This window comes from Lipotes vexillifer, unplaced genomic scaffold (genome assembly GCF_000442215.2).
Source record: "Lipotes vexillifer unplaced genomic scaffold, Lipotes_vexillifer_v1.1 scaffold299, whole genome shotgun sequence".
Classification (NCBI taxonomy): domain Eukaryota; kingdom Metazoa; phylum Chordata; class Mammalia; order Artiodactyla; family Lipotidae; genus Lipotes; species Lipotes vexillifer.
In genome coordinates, this window is record NW_006784347.1 from 631,988 (window position 1) to 653,718 (window position 21,731).

At 35.1% G+C, this 21,731-nt stretch overlaps 1 protein-coding gene across 5 annotated transcripts in view; it reads right to left on the bottom strand.

The window, feature by feature from the left end:
• CDC27 (cell division cycle 27) overlaps window positions 1-21,731 on the bottom strand; it is a 60,550-nt gene that overhangs the window by 28,670 nt on the left and 10,149 nt on the right. For 4 of the 5 annotated variants that reach the window (XM_007456735.1, XM_007456734.1, XM_007456736.1 and 1 more), the window contains exons 2-8: window positions 19,640-19,715; window positions 11,018-11,165; window positions 9,345-9,470; window positions 4,012-4,109; window positions 3,095-3,249; window positions 2,778-2,989; window positions 1,471-1,585 (exon numbers count right to left, since the gene is read on the bottom strand). In XM_007456735.1, coding sequence (XP_007456797.1) covers window positions 1,471-1,585; window positions 2,778-2,989; window positions 3,095-3,249; window positions 4,012-4,109; window positions 9,345-9,470; window positions 11,018-11,165; window positions 19,640-19,715 — 930 coding nt within the window. The remainder of the gene's footprint in view (window positions 1-1,470; window positions 1,586-2,777; window positions 2,990-3,094; window positions 3,250-4,011; window positions 4,110-9,344; window positions 9,471-11,017; window positions 11,166-19,639; window positions 19,716-21,731) is intronic. The other variant, XM_007456737.1, reaches the window with a different exon arrangement.

A 21,731-nucleotide genomic window follows, 5' to 3' on the forward strand; every position in this document is an offset into this window, starting at 1 on the left:
CCCTAGGAGAGCCTGGCCATTTTAACCCTTCAATTATTATTTCTATCACTTGGCCAGAGTCTTTCCTCTATAACTAACTATCCACTGAATATTTTCACCTAATCTACCACTCCCTTCAATAAAACTTTTATAACACTTCCTCCTCTTCCTTCCCCAGATTAGCACCTCTACATTCACCCAAGGGACAAAACTTAGTCAACTTTGGTCCTTATTTAGCAAAGTACTATCTACTACTAAACTCACTACTCGGTTTGATATTTTTAGTTGATACTGCAGGCAGACCTAGAAGTATACCTTTTCCGGGAATGTCTTGTAATAGAACAGAGGCAGAAGAGGTTGAGACAGGAAGAGGCTGAGACTGGGCAATGAAATCATGTACCTGTTCATTGCCTAACTTGTCCTTAATTACTCTGACTCACATGGTTTTGGCCTACTTCACCTGGCATGCTAAACACCATCCTACTATGCCTTCTCATAACTGTAATAAACTAATTTCCACACTTTTATTTCACTCCCATAATAATACAACAGCAGGTAGTTGCCAACTTTAAAAAAATCCTATTTAAAATAATCCACATATTAACTACTTTATAGTCCCTGTTTACCACTCTTGGAGTTCCTATTATCACTCATTAAGAAGTTATCATAGAAAAAATTTTGCTGACTCTAAGGAAGTTCAGGCGTAAGAGTAAAAACAAAACAAGAAGCAACATGTCTCTCTAGGAGGGTAAAATTCACGTACCAGTTTGACTCATTTAGTTTCCATTTCTTAAACATCTATTAAGCACGGCAATAAGCATTTTACATATAACTAATTTAATTCTTACATAAGATACCCTGCACCACGGATATGTTTTAAATAAACTGCACTTTGGCTTCTACTGCCACAGACTTTAACAAAAGAACATTATAAAACGAGTCGTAGTTGCAACTCAGTCTTGTTGCAGTATTTACTATAAGGATACTGTGAAATATTTTTCATTTTACTATACATTTACTACATAGTTACTCCACCTGTATGAGGATCCACTATAAAAATTTTATTATCAGAAATAGCTGGCTTTATCATGTTAATTAGTAAAATTAAAAAACAAACATAGTGGTGGGGATAAGCAAAAACTATGGCAGGTATAATTTCCATTATTTACATTCGAAGTGATAGAAACAATCTTAATTTTGTTTTTTAAAAAAAGGAAATTAAAAGTAAAAATCTCAATGTTTATTTAGCTATATGCCGAAATAAACTATACTTGTGAGTTACAAACTTACTTGGCCAAAAGAGCAACCAACTTTGTGTCTCCTACTATGACCGGAGGCTATGATAATGACGACTTTCTTTTACATTTAGATAAACTCTTCTAAGGCAACAGCAATTAAAGAAAGTTAGATTCTGAAATTGCCTTTAACAGATTGGAATTTTAAATGAATTTCCTTCATCAATACCAAAACTGTATTTTACATGGAAAATACCTTTTTTGAAGGGGCTCCGGTTGATGGCACGTCAATTACAGAAGATGTATTAGTGTAGTTTTGTAAATAGGATCCATCTCCAGGACTTGGGGTTTCTAATGGCAAAATCCCAAAACTGAGAAGAGGTTGAAATCAAGGTGTCAAAAAGTCATCAAGGCATATATAAAGCAGCAGTATACTTAAATTAGAAGGTCTAAAAGGAAGAGAATGGCAAATCAGTCTTGGGGGCACTGAGGATCTGAGGGGCAGATTAAAAATAAGCTATGAATGTAGACTATTCCACCCACCATAACTAAAATTAAAAAAAAAAATCAAACAATAAACTAAATTGAGCAGCAACTACTGACTCAGGAGATTTATTAGAAATAAAGAAGAGTGGCTTTGTAAAAGCTAAGATCCAAATTATCAAATTACTTCAAATTCTTGGAATTAATGGGATTTAGACCCTATTACAGAGAAAATGTCTCCAGAAGCCAATAAACACATCTGTGGGTTCAATGAGTTTTGTAATCTCATGGTCATACTATTTTAGTAGCTCCCTGGCCCGGGGACCCAACTCATAGTCTGTTTTAACATATAATTTTTTTTTTTTTTTTTTTTTTTTTTTGCGGTACGCGGGCCTCTCACTGTTGTGGCCTCTCCCATTGCAGAGCACAGGCTCCGAACGCACAGGCTCAGTGGCCATGGCTCATGGGCCCAGCCGCTCCGCGGCATGTGGGAACTTCCCAGACCGGGGCACGAACCCGTGTCCCCTGCATCGGCAGGCGGACTCTCTCTCAACCACTGCGCCACCAGGGAAGCCCCTAACATATAATTTTTTATTTTGATTCTTTTGGATATGTGTCCTCTGGGCTGGGTTCCTATATTTATATATACATATATTTCTGATAATTTGACAAAATATTTCATATCAATAGGTGTCAATTCTTCCTTCCCATTTTGGAATACAGTACTTTAACAATAACCACTACTGTCACTCTGATTATTATCATAAGCAATCCAACATTTTAAGAGGTTCACTGATGCACAGCCATAAACACAATATTTTTTAATGCATACACCAGCTGAATAAGGCATGTTTTAAAATTTTCTCCAATATTTAAGACAAAATTTTTATCACAGGTACTGTATTTCTATTACTTCATTTTCTGAAAATGGAATAGGTTCATTATTGACTTATTAAATACCTCTATTCCCATAATGATTTAGAAGTTGCTGTTCATATTAATTTATATTACTAATATAGGAATTACTATATGATCGTTTAATATTACAGCACATTTTAAAGTATCTTTTATTTGTCTTACCTTGGGGTTAATGGGCTAAGAGCAGCTGGTCCTCCTAATAAACTTCGACCAGTTTTTGGTTTATTTTGAACTTGTTTAGATAATATGGAAGTTCCTGTTCCAAGAGGGACAGTATCTGGTGAAATTACAGCTGAATCAATATAAGACACTGAAGAATCTGTATTCAATGAGTACTTTGAATTGGAAGATTCTAAATTCAATCTGTTTAATTCCTGAAACAGAAAATTTTTACCATGTCATTTATGATACATTATTTAGTTCAGATCATTGTTTTTCATTTTCACAATATTTTGAACACTAGTGTATAATACACTTACAATTGTGTCCTGGGGGGTTTCTGTAAGAACTGTCTCAGGCTGTCTGTGAGATAAACTATGATTAGATACTAGTGTTGTGCAAGAGTTGGGCAGACAGCTGCTAAAGTTCTGTAAAGATGTTAATTTAAATGTTTGGTCAGGATCTGGCTTTTCACCTGTGAAGGGGAAAAAAAAAAGTTTGCCTCTGAGGAAATGAAGGTTAAATTTTTTTTTCAAGCATGCATAAATCAGTGGAAATAAGGCCTTATCCAGAGTTTTAAAGTTCCTCTGTTCCAGTGAATCAGATTTATCTCCCAAAAGTCCATCTATCAATTTATTGTAAAAGTTTACCCCTAAGATAAAGCTGTAAATTCAGGAAATAAACTAAACCACAATGACACTGACTTTAAATATAATAAATCACAGGAGAATGCAGATTTCTGTGTTTGTTTTAAAGCAGAAAGCAACTAGATCTCATTTTGCTCAAGGTAAGGAGTGAGGGTGGAGAGGTGAAACCCTGTAGAAATCATAGTAAAGTTTTGAGCACTCCCATGTAAAGACACAACAATGTTTTTAAATGATCCTTCATGCATCCTGGAACATATATACTGAGACACTCTCCCCCCATATTATCCAGGTCTTATTTATAGAACAGTTTCTGCTCTGGGCATTCTTTTAATTTCTTTTCTTACCCAGAATGCTATTTTGGCTAGTGTTATACTCACAATACAACTCATTCTAGAGGACACAAGAATGGGCACATTATTCCTAAAACATATGATTCTACCTTATTTCTTGTTCTCAATTTTAAAAGCCCTTAGCTTTGAAAAATACTTTTCTTGTGGATAATTTGTATCACTCTCCAAAAATTAAGCAGGGGAAAAAAAAGAGGAAGAAGAAATGGAAGAACCCTCCCGTAGCCACCTCTACAAGCTTACCTATTTCACATAATGATTCAAAGGGGGACCAGAGGAAAGGATTTAAACTAAGGCTCTTTTGGTAACATTCTGATCCTTTGGCAAGCCGATCTGTCTTGCTGTAAAGACAAACAAATAGATTAGACAAGCTATAAAATCTAAAACATCTATTACAAAGAAACTTTTGATACAGGAAGTTAGGTAAATCTTATATAAGTTCTGAGAGTACTCTTCTAGATTCTTTCTTAAATTATCAATTTCTCCTTCTTACCATCCTCCAACCTCTATTATTTAGGGCAGTTCAAGTCAAAAGTCAGGTGAAAGCAAACAGAACATGAATTGAAAGGAATGTTAACAAAATAAACAAGCTATCATAGCCTTCTTAAATACTATATTGCTTTTAATTTCCTGTTGGATATTAGAATTACTGAGGAAATATGGAAAACACCCAAATATTTCAGTCTTATTGTTGATTTAAAATATAAATCCCAGTGGTAATTTTGAAAGTGACTTAAATGCTTCAACTATAGCACATTTAAATGATCAGATTTTTTAACAAAGTAGAGGTGGTAGCTCTTAAAGGAAAATTCATGTTTCTTTCTAAATTGGGTATATAAAGGCTTACATTTAGAATATAAACAACATTCTTGGGACCCTATATACTTGAAACAATCTGGAAATTATCAGAACAGCATTGTTGCCTCCCTAGCTTTTATTTTATTTTAAATTAATTAATTATATTTTATTTTTGGCTGCGCTGAGTCTTCCTTGCTGTGCACGGGCTTTCTCTAGTTGCAGCGAGCGGGGCTACTCTTTGTTGTGGTGCACGGGCTTCTCCTTGCGGTGGCTTCTCTTGTTGTGGAGCACGGGCTCTAGGCGTTCAAGCTTCAATAGTTGTGGCACGTGGGCTCAGTAGTTGTGGCTCACGGGCTCTGGGGCGCAGGCTCAGTAGTTGTGGTGCATGGGCTTAGTTGCTCTGTGGAATGTGGGATCTTCTCGGACCAGGGCTCGAACCTGTGTCCCCCTGCATTGGCAGGCAGATTCTTAACCACTGCGCCACCAGGGAAGCCCCTCCCTAGCTTTTAAATGGGGGAAGATGGGATTGAGGGTTAGTGAGACTTGTTGGAGCTTTCAGGTTGAAAAATACTATTCACCTGGTCTAAGGTTGAAATTCTTCATTATCTAATGGAAAAAAATTAAGATACATCAATTTTTCCAAAACCCTAAGGTTTTATAAAGGTCCAGATGGCATCTAACCAAGATTTTCAAAACAACCCTCAAATGAAACTATCAGTTAAAACATAATCTGTTCATGTGCTGTCAGTGTATCTCAGAGAACTGAAAAGAAGACCCCCTTGGGTAACTATATATTGGTGTGCCTTACTTTCAAATTTTGCAAGTGAATAGAAACTAAAATAAATGATGTAATAAAGACAAGAAAATACCACTAGTTGAAGACTATCTGGCTTCCCACATTTGCCTAATTTGACCCAATAAACACATAAAGAAGGAAGCAGGAGCAGGAGGCAGGCTTTCAGAAAATGTAAGTTTTATCAGTCTATATCTAGGATTGCTTAGATGAAATTTCTTAAAAGGAAAAATAGTTGTAACAAGAATAATATAATCATTTACCATGGATAGAGGGGTAACTTAAAAATAGGAAACAAAGCAAAGACATAAAAAGAGTATTTTTTGAAAGTAATAATTAGGAGTGGAAAGTGTCAAATCAATGCTCAGGAAATTTAACATAAGGCCATGAAAAGAAAAGTACAGTGAAAACTCAATGTTTGACCTAAATTAACTCATGTTATATAGCCCCCTCATTGCTTATATAACTAATTATGGTTTGTCTATTTCTTTACCTTTTTTTTTAAAGATTTTTTTTTTTTTGATGTGGACCATTTTTAAAGTCCTTATTGAATTTGTTACAATACTGCTTCTGTTTTTGTTTTGGCTTCTTGGCCAGGAGGCATGTGGGATCTAAGCTCCCCGACCAGGGATTGAACCTGCACTCCTTGTACTGGATGGTGAAGTCTTAACCAACGGACCACCAGGGGAGTCCCCAGTTTATTTATCTTTCATGTGTGCTCTCTTGCAATTGATTATAAGCTTTCTGAGGACAGAAAATTAGATTTCTCATTTTTATATTACCTCTTTCCTGTTTACAATAGCCTCGCCCCCTTGCTTTGCTTGTACAATATATCATAAAATACTTTTACTAATAATTTTTAAAGTTGCATTGAGGAGACTGTATGAATTACTTAAATGGCCAGAAAAGTGGTGGACGAACTGATGAAGCAAAGATAAAATAATCTATTCAAGAAAAAATATTATGAAAATGTAAGAGGTGATCATTTGTGATGAAAATCCTCTTCTCCAGTATTATGTAAATTATATTTTCTTTTTACATTAGCAAAAGGTAAATTTTCTTAAACCTTTGATAAGTTGGCAAGGCTGATTTTTATAATAAGCCATAATCTGATTAATAGACAATAAAATAAATGTAAAACAAAATGTCTGCTAAGAAGAGATTAGATATACACACACATGCACACACTGGATAGATACTGGTATGTATAAATATTGGGTTGGCCAAAAAGTTCGTTTGGGATGTTACGGAAAAACCTGAACAAACTTTTTGGCCAACCCAATAACATAAAAGTTAACTGGGGAAGAAGCCAGATGTGGACTTACAATAATCAGATCTGGGAGACAGATCTCTGTTCAATAGAGAGATAAAAAGGGGGAAAGATTTAATAAAATTAAGCTGCCTGGAATGCCCCAACTTTATTTGTCTTACCTTGGGGTTAAAATGCATCCAACTTTAGATGGATTTTTTTAAAAACTAAAACTCTGAAAGAAGTTTCCCAAAGAATTGGGGTTAAAAAAAACTATTTAGGGGCTTCCCTGGTGGCGCAGTGGTTGAGGGTCCCCCTGCCGATGCAGGGGACATGGGTTCGTGCCCCGGTCCCAGAAGATCCCACATGCCGCAGAGCGGCTGGGCCCCATGGGCCATGGCCGCTGAGCCTGCACATCCAGAGCCTGTGCTCCGCAGCGGGAGAGGCCACAGCAGTGAGAGGCCCGCGTACCACCAAAAAACAAACAAACAAACAAACAAAACTATTTAAATGGCACTGGGAAGAAACAGGTTAATCTAAGAACCAAACTTAATATCAGCTGTGTCCTAAAGATGCAAGTTTCATGTGGTATTGTAGACAAAAAGACCAATGATTGTCTACATCAAAATACTGGAGATAAAAGATAACCTAACAAGCTGTAGATTCAAAACAATAAGACATAGGTTTCAGATTACGGGGTGCAACTTTGGTCACAAGACAGGTGTATGATAACTGAAATGAAGCACCAGTTTTTGAAGCAGGGTTGTGCCCCACTGGATACTTAACCTTTTAAACTTTATGATGAATAAAAATAACCCATCCTTATTTCTCTGAGGAAGGGGAAAAACCTTCCTTCCTCATGGTTAGGACTTGATAAAACTGCACCTTCAAAAACTTTTAAACAAGTGATCTTGTTTTAAAATAATTAGTAATATATATAGCACTTTTGTGATTTAACACCTTCCCTTACTTTGTTTTATTAAATAATGTTACATAAATGATATCATAGTGTATGTAAAATTTTGAAATTGGCTCTTTTCACTTGTCATAATGCCCTTGAAATCCAAGTTATTATGTTTATCAATCGTTTGTTCCTCTTTATTGCTGAGTAGTAGTTCATTGTATGGATGCAGTTTTTCTTATTCGTTCACCCACTGAATTTGAGTTGATTCCATTTTTGGGCTTTTACAAATAAATCTGCTATGAACATTCATGTACAAGTACCATTTTACATTCTCACCAGCAACGTATGAGAAATCCCATTGCTCTGCATCCCCATTAGCACTTGATATTGTCAATACTTTTAATTTTAGCCATTTTATTAGGCATGTAATAGCTTCTAATGGTAGTTTTTATTTGCTTTTCCCTAATGGCTAATGATTTGGTACATCTTTTCATGTGCTTATTTACCACTCACATACCCTCTCTGGTGAAGTGTCCATTCAAGATTTTGCCCATTTTCTAATTTCTAATTTTCTTATTATTGAGAAGTTAAAAGAAACAAAAATGACTCTTCTATCAAGTCTTTCCTAGTTACCATCTTACCTCTCTTCTTAACTGGGTAGAACTGATTATTCTCTCATTTGAACAAATTTTATCATAGCACTTAAATTGTGATGATAAAAATTTATAAACTTTTGTTTACTACTTCTTTCCTCCTACACTTTATTATAAACCTTTTGGGGGATGGAGAGGAGGACAGTGAGTTATTTATCTTTACATTCCTAGTACCAAGTATGCTGTCTAGCCATAATAGGGGATGGATCTCAAAGTGTTTTGAACCAATGACAAGAATCATAGTTGCATGAACTAAATCCATTACTCCAAGTCCTTCTATTAAGATAAATGAAGATATTGGTATTATATCTTTACTTACTCCTGTTCTCAAAAGAGTGGTGCCATCTGAAAATGAGCCCCAAATTTCAGCCAAATAATTTATCCTGTTCAAAAAGGTATTTTCAAGGTTTTTTAAAAAACTGCTATTCAAACTAGCCTCACTTTATCTTAAAACAGATGCTAACCTAATTCTTTAGGTAAGCAATCCTCAATCATTTCTCCCACATGCAACAGATGACATTTACACATGAAATGCCCTCCCATGGGCAGTTGAACAATTCCTGTTACCTAATTACTCCCCAACTCAGAGTATTTCAGAATAAAAATCAGTGAGAACAATATTATTATAGTGATAACTCTGAATTCATTCTCACTTGCTTTTAAGAGACTTAATTTAAAATAAATGTAAATAAATTTTAAGATTATTTGTAAAATCACTATCATCTCAGCTACCATCATAGGAAATTTGTCAAATTCATTATGACATACCAGATGGGAACTGCTATTCTTTATTACTGAAACATGACTTCATGCCTCTTTCTAAGGAGCAGTGGTGATATTTAATATTACAGAAAAAACTTCACTCTTTGCTTCTTTTTCCTTGGTAGGTCACATGAAGATATTCTCCTCACCCAAGGTAAAAAAAAAAACCCACATGCGTACTCAATTGTTAGGTAGTGCTGCTGTAGCTATTTATCATTAAAGCAAAGTGGACAGTCATAGACAGGATCAAAATCTCTACTGTTTTACAGGTTTAACAAGATCACGGAACTACAAGACTGTGTACTACTCAACCAAATGCTATTTGATAAACACAGATCAACATAGGTTTTTTTTAAAACCACAAAGCATTCTAGTACTAGAAACACATTTCTGGTAATTTGAATCATTCTTACTTACCAATATACATGTCCCAACAATGAAAGAGTAAAGCAAGCTGAATCACCAAACTCAGTAACAATATCATCATGGCTTTTCTGCTTATTAAACACTCCGCCAGATAAGATCTGTTCCCCTTCTGCAAGCCTTTAAAACACAAATTTACAGATTAAAATAAAAAAGTCAATATAAAAAGCAGTGTGTGTAAAGACATTCTTCATTACTAATGTACCTCTTACTATGGAGACAAAGTAAATCTTAAAATTTCAGTCTTACTTTTAAAAACAGAAAGTTACCTTTATTCTCTGTATGTACAAATCTAGTCTGAGAAACATACACATTACTCACGTCAAAAGAAATGGAAGACCATTATACTGGGGGGAAAATATGAATGGTTCTTCATTAACAGATGTGGAGGTCCTTCTTAGTTCTATAATTCCTTGAAGTAGGAATTTGCAAGCAGGTTAAACAAGCCTAACATATTAATTAAAAACTGCATACTTGATGGCCTCAGTTATTTTTAGGTTTACAAATAAAACCTGAATAGCACTTCATCTCTCTTTATCAATTATGTTTTCTTGATATAGAAAATTACAAATGTTCCCCAAAGGGAAAAGAAATTTGCCTGATTTCACTATATATTTTTAGCATATCAGAGTTTGTAATGGTTTGTGTTTTAAAGTTTTTTCCAAATCATCATGTGGAAAACTCTCAAGTAAGCTTACATAGTATATCCTAAACATAAAACTTGATATCTAAAGTTCTGTTACTATCAGTGGGACTTTTTAAAAACTATAAATATTTATAAATGGGATAAGAATGTCTAACATAAGAACTGGCTTAAGAAACTGGTAAATTAAATAAGTAGATTTTTAAGAATTTAACATTAGAATATTTGGAGTAGAAATAATTCAATAACAAATGTCTCAGAAATTTTATATATATTTTAGCTAGCTTTAATTTAAAAGTCATCAATTAGACACTGGACAAATAAAATATTTAGCAGACTATGGAGACTTTATGAGTCTTATTTGTATTCTCTCACTGTAAATCTACAGACTAAATACAAAGGCTTTTACAATTATCTGTTTAGTCACCTTTACCATTATTCCATTTCTCACAGCACAGAAAACAGTTTGACAGAATACAACTAGCTAGATCTCTAGCTGCCTCCAGATTCAGAATATGGACAGCTGACTTGGTTGAACTGTACTGTGCAAAAGAAATGTTCTCCTGAATCTGCCTCCTTGCTTCAAAGGAGTAATGGTTCCCAAACAGAATGATCTTGAAAGGCAAATAATTACACAACTATCTAGACACAAGGGAGCATTAATCTCAGATGAACTGGTAAATTAGGTTTTCAGGCTTATTCCAACTGGTCTAGCAATGAAAGCAAAGGAGAAGAAGTAACACTTAGGATCATTTTAGAAAATGATTGGAATTAGTTATAACTTAGGTTTCTCCAGAGTTAAATTCCATTATTTATACCATAACAATGAAATCTCTCCATAACAAAACAATAATGCCATAAGCAGCAGTGTAAACATTTCAAAAGTTACTGAAATAGACAAACCTCTACTATCAAAAGAGGGGAGAAAGGGAGTCAGTCAGAGTTTAATCCATCAAAAGAATTTTATCCAGAATTCTACAATGTAAGTAGAACAAAATTAGATAGAAAAGATTTAGAAACTTACTTGCTGAGATCAACACAACATTTTGCAAGCAGGTATTTACATTGTGGTGTAGTACAACTGTGTCCTTTCAAGAGTCTATATGCTTTATATGCCTTTCCTGAGCGGTAATAACAGGTTGCCAGTAAAAACAAGGCTTCTTCTGAGTGTACTAAGAACACACACACAAGAAAAATTGGCTATTTCAGTATGTTAATCATTTTCATCTACCAATAGGTAAACAAGTTTAACAACAAAAAAATCAGGCATGTTATTTAATACAAAAAACAATTTATTAATTCAAATTTGAATTAAGGAGAAATACTTTTCTGACAGAAAAGTTAGTTCCCCAAGGAACCAAGGAAATAATACAATGAAGACAATCGTAGTATTCTCTGTAAATCTTTAAGAAAAGCAAACACATGCACACAACTACCCTTAAGTAGACTACCAGAAAAGCATCTTGTTTTTATGTAGTATTTTTCTAAGAGACTCTTTGAGAGGACAGAAGTCAAATTTCATGAGAGGGAAACTCAGGGTTATAAACGTAATTATCAATCTGTACATTAAAAAAAGACCAGATTGGAACACAAACAAACACAAAAAACCAACCCACCTATTTCTAACACCAAATATACACTAGAGTATATTCAAGATAATTTAAGAAAAAGGAAAAAAATTTCTAAATTGTGAATACCCACGCTATTTAAACACTCAATTGACAGACTTGACACCTGTCCAGTAACAATAATTAAACTGTTCTTTAATGGCAAGAGCTGAATTATTTATCAACCTCTTGCCTTTTCTTTACATTAGGAAATGCCTTAATGACATGTGGCACTTTTCCCCTTATTTACTCTCTTCCAAACTGACCATCACCTCACTTCTATCCTCACAACCTCACAACCAATCTAGATAAGAGTTTTTTTTTCTTTTTGGCCACGCCACGTGGCCTGTGGGATCTTAGTTTCCCAATGGACCAGGGATCGAACCCGTGCCCCCTGCAGTAGAAGCGTGGAGTCTTAACCACAGGACTGCCAGGGAAGTCCCCAGATGAGAGTCTAGAAAGGTAGCAATAAAGGGGATAGAAAGAAAGAGGGAAAAATCTGTTCTGTGCTTCTAAAAATGGGTTATGTAATAATATCACGGTGCTGAGGGATCATCTAAGCCAGTGGTTCCTGAAGTGTGGTCCCTATACCAGCATCAGCATGACTTTGGAGCTTGTTAGAAATGGAAGTTCTTGGGCCCCATATCAGCTCAGACCCCTAAAATCAGTAATTCTGGGAGTGGGGAGCAGTAATCTGTGCTGTAATAAACTCTTCAGGTGATTTTGATCATGCTAAATTTGAGAATCACTGTTTTAAAGTACAGATAAACTTGCCACATCTTCCTGAAAAGTTAACTCAAAGATGTGGGATAAAAAAGTAATTTGAAATTTTCCTGTTATAAAGATTTTCCTTTTTCTTTTCTTTTCTTTCTTTCTTTCTTCTTTTTTTTGCTGTTGTTGTTGTATGTCATGTATGTGCAAGCAAAACCCAACAGAACCCTTCTTCTCTGGTCCACTGTATTTTTCATGAAACCCTAGTATAGAAAACAGTGTACAATAAATGACATGTAGTAAATGATAAGAAATTTTAGCATATATGTGTTAATAGGATCTACAGTAGTATCTGTGATTCAGAAGCAAAAAAATGAATGAGGAGCTCTACTGCAGTGGGAACAAACTGTTAATTTCATTGAAATACAAGTGCTAATTCACCTAAGTTAGAAAGTGTGATTTCTTATAGATTTTGCAAAGGCCTAGTTTCTTGTCATCTAAAAAATTAAGCTTTTAAAAACTAGTTATTATACCAATAAACAATGGCTCCCAAAAACTAGTGCAACTTTCAGCTAAAAAAATGCTTTATCAAATGTTTGTTTATAAACACTTGATTATGTTTAGGTCCATTTTTCACTGTAGTAAAATTTCCGAATACTGAAACTCCTCTTCTTACAAATAGGTTAGGCTTCAAATATAGGTTAGGTCATTTAATATAAGCCCAAAATAATTAAGAGGAGCTTAAGCTTGCATCCTTCAGGGACATTTCCATCAAATGGGAAGATGAATTAGTCCCTCAGTGCTTTCACACATACAATATTTGGTATAAAGATATCAAATATTGTGTGTGTGATTTTAGCATCATACTGCAACTACTTTTTTGAAGTGTGATGACTTAAAAACTATATGTTTAAGTGAGATTATAGATTGGAGGTTTAAACAAATCTTAAGCTTAATGAAACTGTAAGATAGTGAAGTAAATCCAGAACAACTTGAAGGGTTGTGAAACACATGGAGAGACATGGGTGGTTTTTGAGGCTTCCCAGAAATAACTTGACAGCCCCAAACATAGCTAGTGAACCAGCAGTAAGTGGCTATAATAAATCTAAAAAAGGTAGAGTACTGACAAATAGATTTCATCTGGAACAGTAACGCCAACTGACTGACAGCAGCTGCCTCAAGTGCTAAACTCAGAAAAATTCTAAGGTTGATCATGGCTTTGCCAGTAAGTGTGCAAAGACCAAAATAACAGGATCTGGAAATAGTTATAGATGTCTGCATGACATTTATTTGACATCCTTTATTAACAGCCTTAATTAAAATATGTGATTGGGAATTATATGGTGCATAATATACAACTGGCCCTCTGTAGCTGCAGGTTCTGCACCTGCAGTTGGTTGAATCTGCAGATGCAGAACCCATGGGTGGTCCTGAGATGGCTGTGTTTTATAAACAGGAATAAAGTAAACACTGATTCCACAAAGTTACTCTTAAAGTAATACTGATAAATCAATCATGTACGAGTTAAATTAAGGTACATCCATGTGATTAAACACTCTACAGCTGTCAAAAAAAAAAAAACTGACAAAGATTTCCAGGATGCATTGTTAGGTGAAAAAACAAACAGGAAGTTACAGAACAATACTGAAAGTCCTCTTCTTACAAACAGGTTAGGCTTCAAATATAGGTTAGGTCATTTAATATAAGCCCAAAATAATTCAGAGGAGCTTAAAGCCTGCATCCTTCAGATACATTTCCATCAAATGGGAAGATGAATTGGTCCCTCAGTGCTTTTAAACCAGACAGACACCTCTTCTTCATGTTGGCTTATAATCTAAATGAGCAGCCTTTTCCAAAATGCACCAGTTTTAGTAAGACTTAAAAAAGTCTGTTGTGGGCTTCCCTGGTGGCGCAGTGCTTTAGAGTCCGCCTGCCGATGCAGGAGACGCGGGTTCGTGCCCCGTTTCGGGAAGATCCCACATGCCGCGGAGCGGCTGGGCCCGTGAGCCATGGCCACTGAGCCTGCGCGTCCGTTGATAAACTCTACAAGTACCACAGAGAACTCCTTAGAGGTTACTCTGCTTGCCACCCTGTCAAAAACTCTGATGTTATAAGTATTCACAGGGCATAAAACCTATGGAATCATCTATGATTTGTGATACACATTTCATCTTTTTTTTTTAAGATTTTTTTTGCTGTGGACCATTTTTTAAAGTCTTTATTGAATTTTGTTACAATATCACTTCTGTGGGTTTTTTTGTTTTTTTGGCTGCAAGGCATGTAGGATCTTAACTCCCCCACCAGGGAACGAACCCGCACCCCTTGCATTGGAAGGCAAAGTCTTAGCCACTGGACCACCAGGGAAGTCCCTACACATTTCATCTTAATTATCTTTTAAGTTGTCACATCACCTACAGACAGTATAGCTCATGGATTAGAGTAATGACCCTACAGCCAAACTGCTTGAGTTCGGATTTTCGCACTACCACTTATTAGCTATGTGACTTATTAGGGCAAGTTAACTTCTCTGACCCTGTTTCTTCATCTGTAAAATAAGGATATAGTGATACCTACTTCTAAGTACTTAGTGCTGTTAGAATTAAATGAGTTAATATATAAGTACTTTGGATAGCACCTGACACACAGTAAGAGCTCTAGGTGCCATTATTAAATTATTATTATTGACCTTCTAAATTTGCAATACCTGAGTAGTCATCTGACATTCATGTGGGGTATATATACACAACACTGAGCCACAAACTCAAGTAATTCCGCTTTATCACTTTTTTTGCTGTTTCCAAATGCCTGGGTGCTGTACTTTAACATATGATTTGTTCCACCCTTCAGAGTCATTTCTGTTGTTGAACAACTTCACCTACATATACAACTTCAGTATTTTAATACTATTCTTAATTTTTATTTTCTCTATATTTGTTCATATCCTAAACTTCAGTACTAACTGGTTTTATACTTGTTGTATATGATGGGGTTAATATTTTTTAATACTTTGAAAATATGCTTGGAGTAAATACACCACAGATAAGAGGGCTGGAGGAACTTTTAAAAGGCTCCTTATTGTTTGACGGGGAAATGGCAATACATAAGGAGAAAGCAGACAGCCAGATTGTGCAGGGCTTTGCAAGCTATGTAAAGATTTAGGGATAAATTATTATAGCTATTATAGATCTCTAAAGGGTTTTGAGAAGGAAAGTAAAGAGAATGGGTTGATTTGGGAGGGGGAAAGGGAAGCGGCAGGGAAGAGTAAATATGGGAAAATCAGTTAGGAAGCTTTTCTACTAAGACATATTGGTGTCAGATTACAGTGGGAACATTATGAATCCAGTTTTGCATGAATTGAGTTTGATGTATGTGATGTTTGTGTGAAACATCTAAGTTAATGCATTGAAATAGTTGAGTCTTGGATTTAAAAAGTTCATTGGGAAGACGAGTCTTAATTCACTAACACCTAACGAAAATGAAAACTATGATGATTAAAAAAAAAATAGCATTGGGAGTTCCCTGGTAGCCTAGTGGTCAGGATTCCAGGCTTTCATGGCCGTGGTCTGGGTTCAATCCCTGGCTGGGGAACTGAGATCCCGCAAGCTGCACGGCACGGCAAATGAACGAATGAGTGAATGAATGAATTGAATATATAAATAAATAAAGAGAATATTAAAAAAAAAAAGCATCATCTTTTTCATCAGTAAGAATTTAACAATGACAGTAAAAGAGTCGGCCAATGGACCAGATATCCTTTCTGTCCCCCCATATGACAGAGTGACTTGAACTTTTAGCAACAAGATAACATTTATCAAATTTTCAACAAGTAATGGCCTAAAAATGATACAATATGCCATATCTTTAGAAGTATTTGGAAAACTTCCCTCAATGATGACCTTAACATAACTGTGTAAGTAATTTTTTTTAAATGTTGCCATTTGCAGTCACATATTTCTGTGAGTTTGGGCTCTCAATATAATGGTTAAGACAGAGAAGAGAACCAGATGCTGAAGCTTTTACTCTGATTCAGTTCTCTTCAACTAAGCCCAATTTATGGAAATCACTATACTCAATGCAATTTCTACATCTGGCCCATTAATCATGAAGACAGGTAGAAACCTGGTGAACAATGGTCTTAGTTCCTTCATTTCTAAAATGTTAATAGCAATGTCTATTTTATAGGATTGTTGAAGACTAAATTAATATTAAGTACTCAGAGTCCTACTACACAGTAAGAAATCAATAAATGGTAGAATTACTGTTATTATTATTGAGCTGGGATAGTATCTGCTCCCATTGCACTTAAATTCTAAAATCTTCCCTCATAGAAATATAGTCAAACAGAGTAGTTAGGTTCTATATTGAGAGAAACTAACAATGAGCAACTTTCCAAGTGTTAAGCACTGTATCAGACACAGGTAGAAAGAGGATTAAACAGCTTTATGTGGATTAATTTGGAATCCTGCCTCAACTCTATGGGAAAACCTGATCATCTAAATTTGAAACCACTAATTTGCAATCTTTTGGAACCTAACTATAATAAACTAGAAACTGCATACCCTTTAATAAACAAATTTAAAAAAAGAAAGAAGTGTAAGTCAGCAAAACATGGGGGCTGCCTAGGTATCAATGAAAATATATATAAATAGATTATCCACAATCAACCTTGCTTTTACATAATCAAGCAGAATAGGGCAATCTATCATATTACCTTCTTTCTAAGCCTCTCACTGTTCTGTATCTTTTCATTTGGACCTCAGACTTCCGCTCAACAGATCTTCCCTCACTTTCCTCACTGAACTCGTGTTCTCCCCTGAGGACCTGACGGCACTCCCAAAGGGATGCTAATTCCCTCCTATCCCACAGTAAGGTTGGTTTCCTCCTTGCTTCTCACAACTTTTTCCAAGCATTACCCTTTGTCCTTTTGTGAAATCCCTTCCTCCTGAGATTCATACCTTCTCCTTATAACTCTCAGTTACTAAATTCAAGACATTCTGCTTCATTAACAAAAGAATTCTGCACCTCATTCACAGTCTTCCTCTCCTAAGTTATTCTCATATATCTCCCAATTCAACTTCATCTGGACTTCCAGTACCTCTCTAAAACCTCTTATTTACCAATCCCTTCCTGTGTTAACTTTCCTATGTAGTTTACATTTCCTGGTCCACATCTTGTCTGTATTCTTAATGTTCTTATCCCTTGTCCCTTTTTGACACATGCCTAGCAAACCCCTAATATCTACCTTCTATGCCTGTAGTTGGGTTACTAAGCACTTTATTTGAGTAAAATCATATAACTGAGCAGAAAGGTTCCACTACTAGTTCATGCAGACACACACAAAAAAACTCACCTACAATCATAAAAAAAATTTAAAATTTTGGCAAGTAATCCAATGGGAGGATACTCAAAAAGTGGGAAAACTGAGTTAAACACTGGAGTAAAAAGAAGGCAGCACTGTTCCTGGTTAAGAAGGCTTTAAGATAGTAACATGTCAGTATTTGCTAAATTAATTCATAGACTTATATAGGTCAGCACTGATCAAAATATTTGTGAAATTTCAAAGCAGTAGTAAAATACACATGAAAAAAATAAAGAATTAAAAAAAGGGTAAATACTTCTTAGCCAAGAAAGAACTGGGAAAAAAAATGATGGGAGATAGGCGTTATTAGATATTAAAAGACAATATAAAGTGTCAATAATATAACTGTATGATACTGAGTTAAAAACAGAAAATTAACTAATTTAAGAAAGGAGAGGTTCTGGGGCCAGAGCAAAACATTTTTAAAAAATCTAATACATGAGAACCTGTTGTATAGCACAGGGAACTCCACTTCGCTTTACAGCAGAAACTAACACAACAACTATACCTCAATAAAAAAATAAATAAATAAAAATTTAAAAAATAAAATAAAAAATTAATATAAAACCAAGATAAGATACCATGTGGGGCAGGGAGGAAATTATTTAATAAATAATATGGACTAAACTAAGTAATAATACTATGATAAAAATTTTTAAATACTTTATTTATTTATTTATTTGGTTATGTCAGATCTTAGCTGTAGCAGAAATTTTTAAAAACTTTTTTTAAACTACCAAGAACTATATGTTTATTGAGTTGCAGAGAGATGACAATTTTCCAGCTATTGGAGCAATAGGAGAAAGTTTAAATGACACAGCTGATGAGTTCAACTATATAACAATTTAAAATATCAGATTAATAAAAATCAATAGAATTAAGATTAAAAGGCAAAGAATCTGGAGCAAATATGCAATAAACAAAGATACAGCTCACAGAAATAGGAATAAATTTAAAACAAACACTTGAGAAAATACCCAGAATCCTTCACAGTCATAAACATGCAAGACAAAATACCTCACAATTTTCCAGTAAGCAAAAATACCTAATAATGGTAAATCTGATATTGATAGGGCTATGAAGGAAGTCTTACACTATTGGTGACACCTTGATTATCACACCTCTCTCTGCTGGGTTATCAACTGGGCAAAAAGTAATTTGTTGTAGAACTGATCACACTTTTTGACTCATAAGTTCCATTTTAGAGTATATAACCCAAGGAAATGACTTAAAAGAAAAGCTATACATAATTATCTATCTTAGCATCTTAGAAAGAGGATTATAATAATTAATGATGGAAACAAAACACACATTACCAGCTAATGTTTACTGAGCATTTATTACGATGCCAGAAGGCTGTGCCAAGTGCTTTAAATATACTACTTCATTCTTCAATTCTATGCGACAGTTACTATTATCTTTACTTTATAGATGAGAAATCTGAAATAATCAGACATTAAGTAACTTGCCCACAGTACACTACTGCATGTTTAAGTGACAGGGTTAGGGTTTGTACTAAGGTTGTAGGCTCAAAACCCATGCTCTAAGCCACAGAATACAGACTCTAATAAAAAACCTGGGAAAAAATACCTAAAGACTGGAACATGATTAAGTAAACCATAGCGTAAAACCCAAAGCAACTCTACATAGTTATTAAAAGTAGCATATAAGGAGCTACACAGACACTCGGAAATATTTTTATTAACTAGTATGAATCATAAAGATAAAACAAAAGTGATACCCAGGGGACTTCCCTGGCGGTCCAGTGGTTAAGACTCTGTGCTTCCAATACAGGGGCCACGGGTTCTATTCCTGGTCGGGGAACTAAGATCCCACATGCCGCGTGGCGTGGCCAAAGGGAAAAAAAAAAAAAAAGGAATACCCAGAATCTTGTTATGGTCGTAAAAAGTGATGGAATTCCATATATTTTATTCTTTTACAGTTTTATAGAAATGAACAGATTACAAACCTTCTGCATATAGTCGCTCTGCGAGGAAAACTGCATCTCTGTAAGCATAGTGGTTTAGTGCTTGCCATATAGCAGCCTGTAAGTGGAGGAAAAAGAACATAAATAAACAAACAGAGAGTTTCAAGGTAACTCTTAGCACAGAGCCTTGCATATAATACTCAAATTAACATGTCTAAATTAAGTAATAAAACCTCACTGCCCACAGTGCAAACTCCATAACATATTAGATAAGGCTCTTCACTGTATGGCTCCTAACATATCTGAATTTACTCAACTCCCCATGAACTTTTAGACCTCTGTGTCTCTGTACTTCCTTTTCCTTCACTGGGGAATGTGGGCTCCTTCACCTACCTCCTCTTATAAATTCCTCATCCCTATAGACCCAGCTTAAATAATATCTACTTCATAAAGCTTTCTTCACTGGAGAGCTCTAATATTCATTTACTCAATAAATATTTACTGAGTGCCTACTATGTGCCAGCACTTTCTAGATTCTAGGCACACAATAAATAACAAATAGTTTCTGTTCTCATAGTGCATTTCAGTGTTACTCCTGTCTAGATCAGTGGTTATCAACCCTTTCTTGTGGTGCTCTACCTCAAATCCACTGAATCACAATCTCTGGAAGTTGGGATTGAGTTTAGATATCCTTATTTTTAAATCTTTTTACTGGTAAGCATTCAGGGTTCAGAACGATTCTTCTACTTTCTAGGTAAGTAGTTCTGTCTCCTTTTATAGTATACTCTTTTGAAAAACTTATGAAAGCTATGGACCTCCTCCCCAGAAAAAAGCACATGGACATATATACAGAAAATGTGTATACAGTGTTTGGGGTTCACAAATATCTTGGTTCATTAAGAATCACTGGTCTAGCAATGGGAGACAGTATTAGAGCCCAATACATGAAAGGTGTTCAATAAATATTTATGGAATTCAATTCAGATACTTGAAAGGGGACGAGACAAGTTACTGACCTAGAAACGTGCTTTCTCTTTTGCATATTAGAGACTACAGCAGTACTAGTGCCTTGAAGAGCACTGCCGCTGCCAGGACTAGGAGAGGTACTCCTTGTTTGAAACTCAAAAAGTCTTTTACCACACAAGGTCAGAAACGTTGGGTAAGTATACATGAAATAACAACTGTACTGGTTAATCAATCTGGGTAAGTTATGGATTTAAAAGATTTTAATGGGCTGGTTAGTGAATCTAACCATCATTTATAGAACTGCACATAAAGTACCTAGGATCTATTCCCTCTTTCCTAGCCCCAGTCTGTAACAGAATCTTCTTTCCTGTAAACTTTTATTTTCCTAAGTGGTTTTTCTACCTACAGGCTATAATGTAATCCATCCTGTCCCAGAATTCCTCAAACAAAAACATCATCACTGCTAAACAGGAGACAATAGTGAGAGGCTTGGGTTCAAATTCATGTTCCATGACTTACTAGTTCTGTGTCTTGGGCAAGTAACAATGTCTGTTAAGACTCAGTCTCTTAATTTAAAACATAAGACTCCAATAAAGTACACAATGGTTCCTAGCACTAATACCTAATAATTACTCAATAAATTTTAGCTGCTGCCCTCATCGTTATCACTATCATGTCTTCTTCCCTGATCAAAACTTGCTAATGATTCCTCTTGGATAGTCCCACAAAGTTTACACAATAAACATCTACAGAACAAAGCTCCATCAGTCCCTAAACATCAGCTGTATTTTCATATTTCAGAGTCTTCACCTCTGTTTGGGCTGTGCTTTGTCTTTAACTTCTATCTCCTGAAATTTGTCATCCTTTCTTCAAAATTCAGCTTACATGGTCTCTTCCTTTCATGAAGCCTTCACTGATTTATCCCATGCAATATTAATTACTCCATCCTATGAGGTCCTAGAAAATTTTGTTTATACTTTAAAAAAATATATCAGGCTTTTTATTAGATTTAGTTATATTATTTGGTTAACCAGGTTGCAACTTCTTGCGGGCAAAAGCCAGATTCTATTTTTCTCTATAATTCCCTGGTTATCCTACTTAACTAAGTTATTTCCCTAGTTATCCTAGATAATTGTCTTTTTTTTTTTTTTTTTTTTTTTTTTTTTTT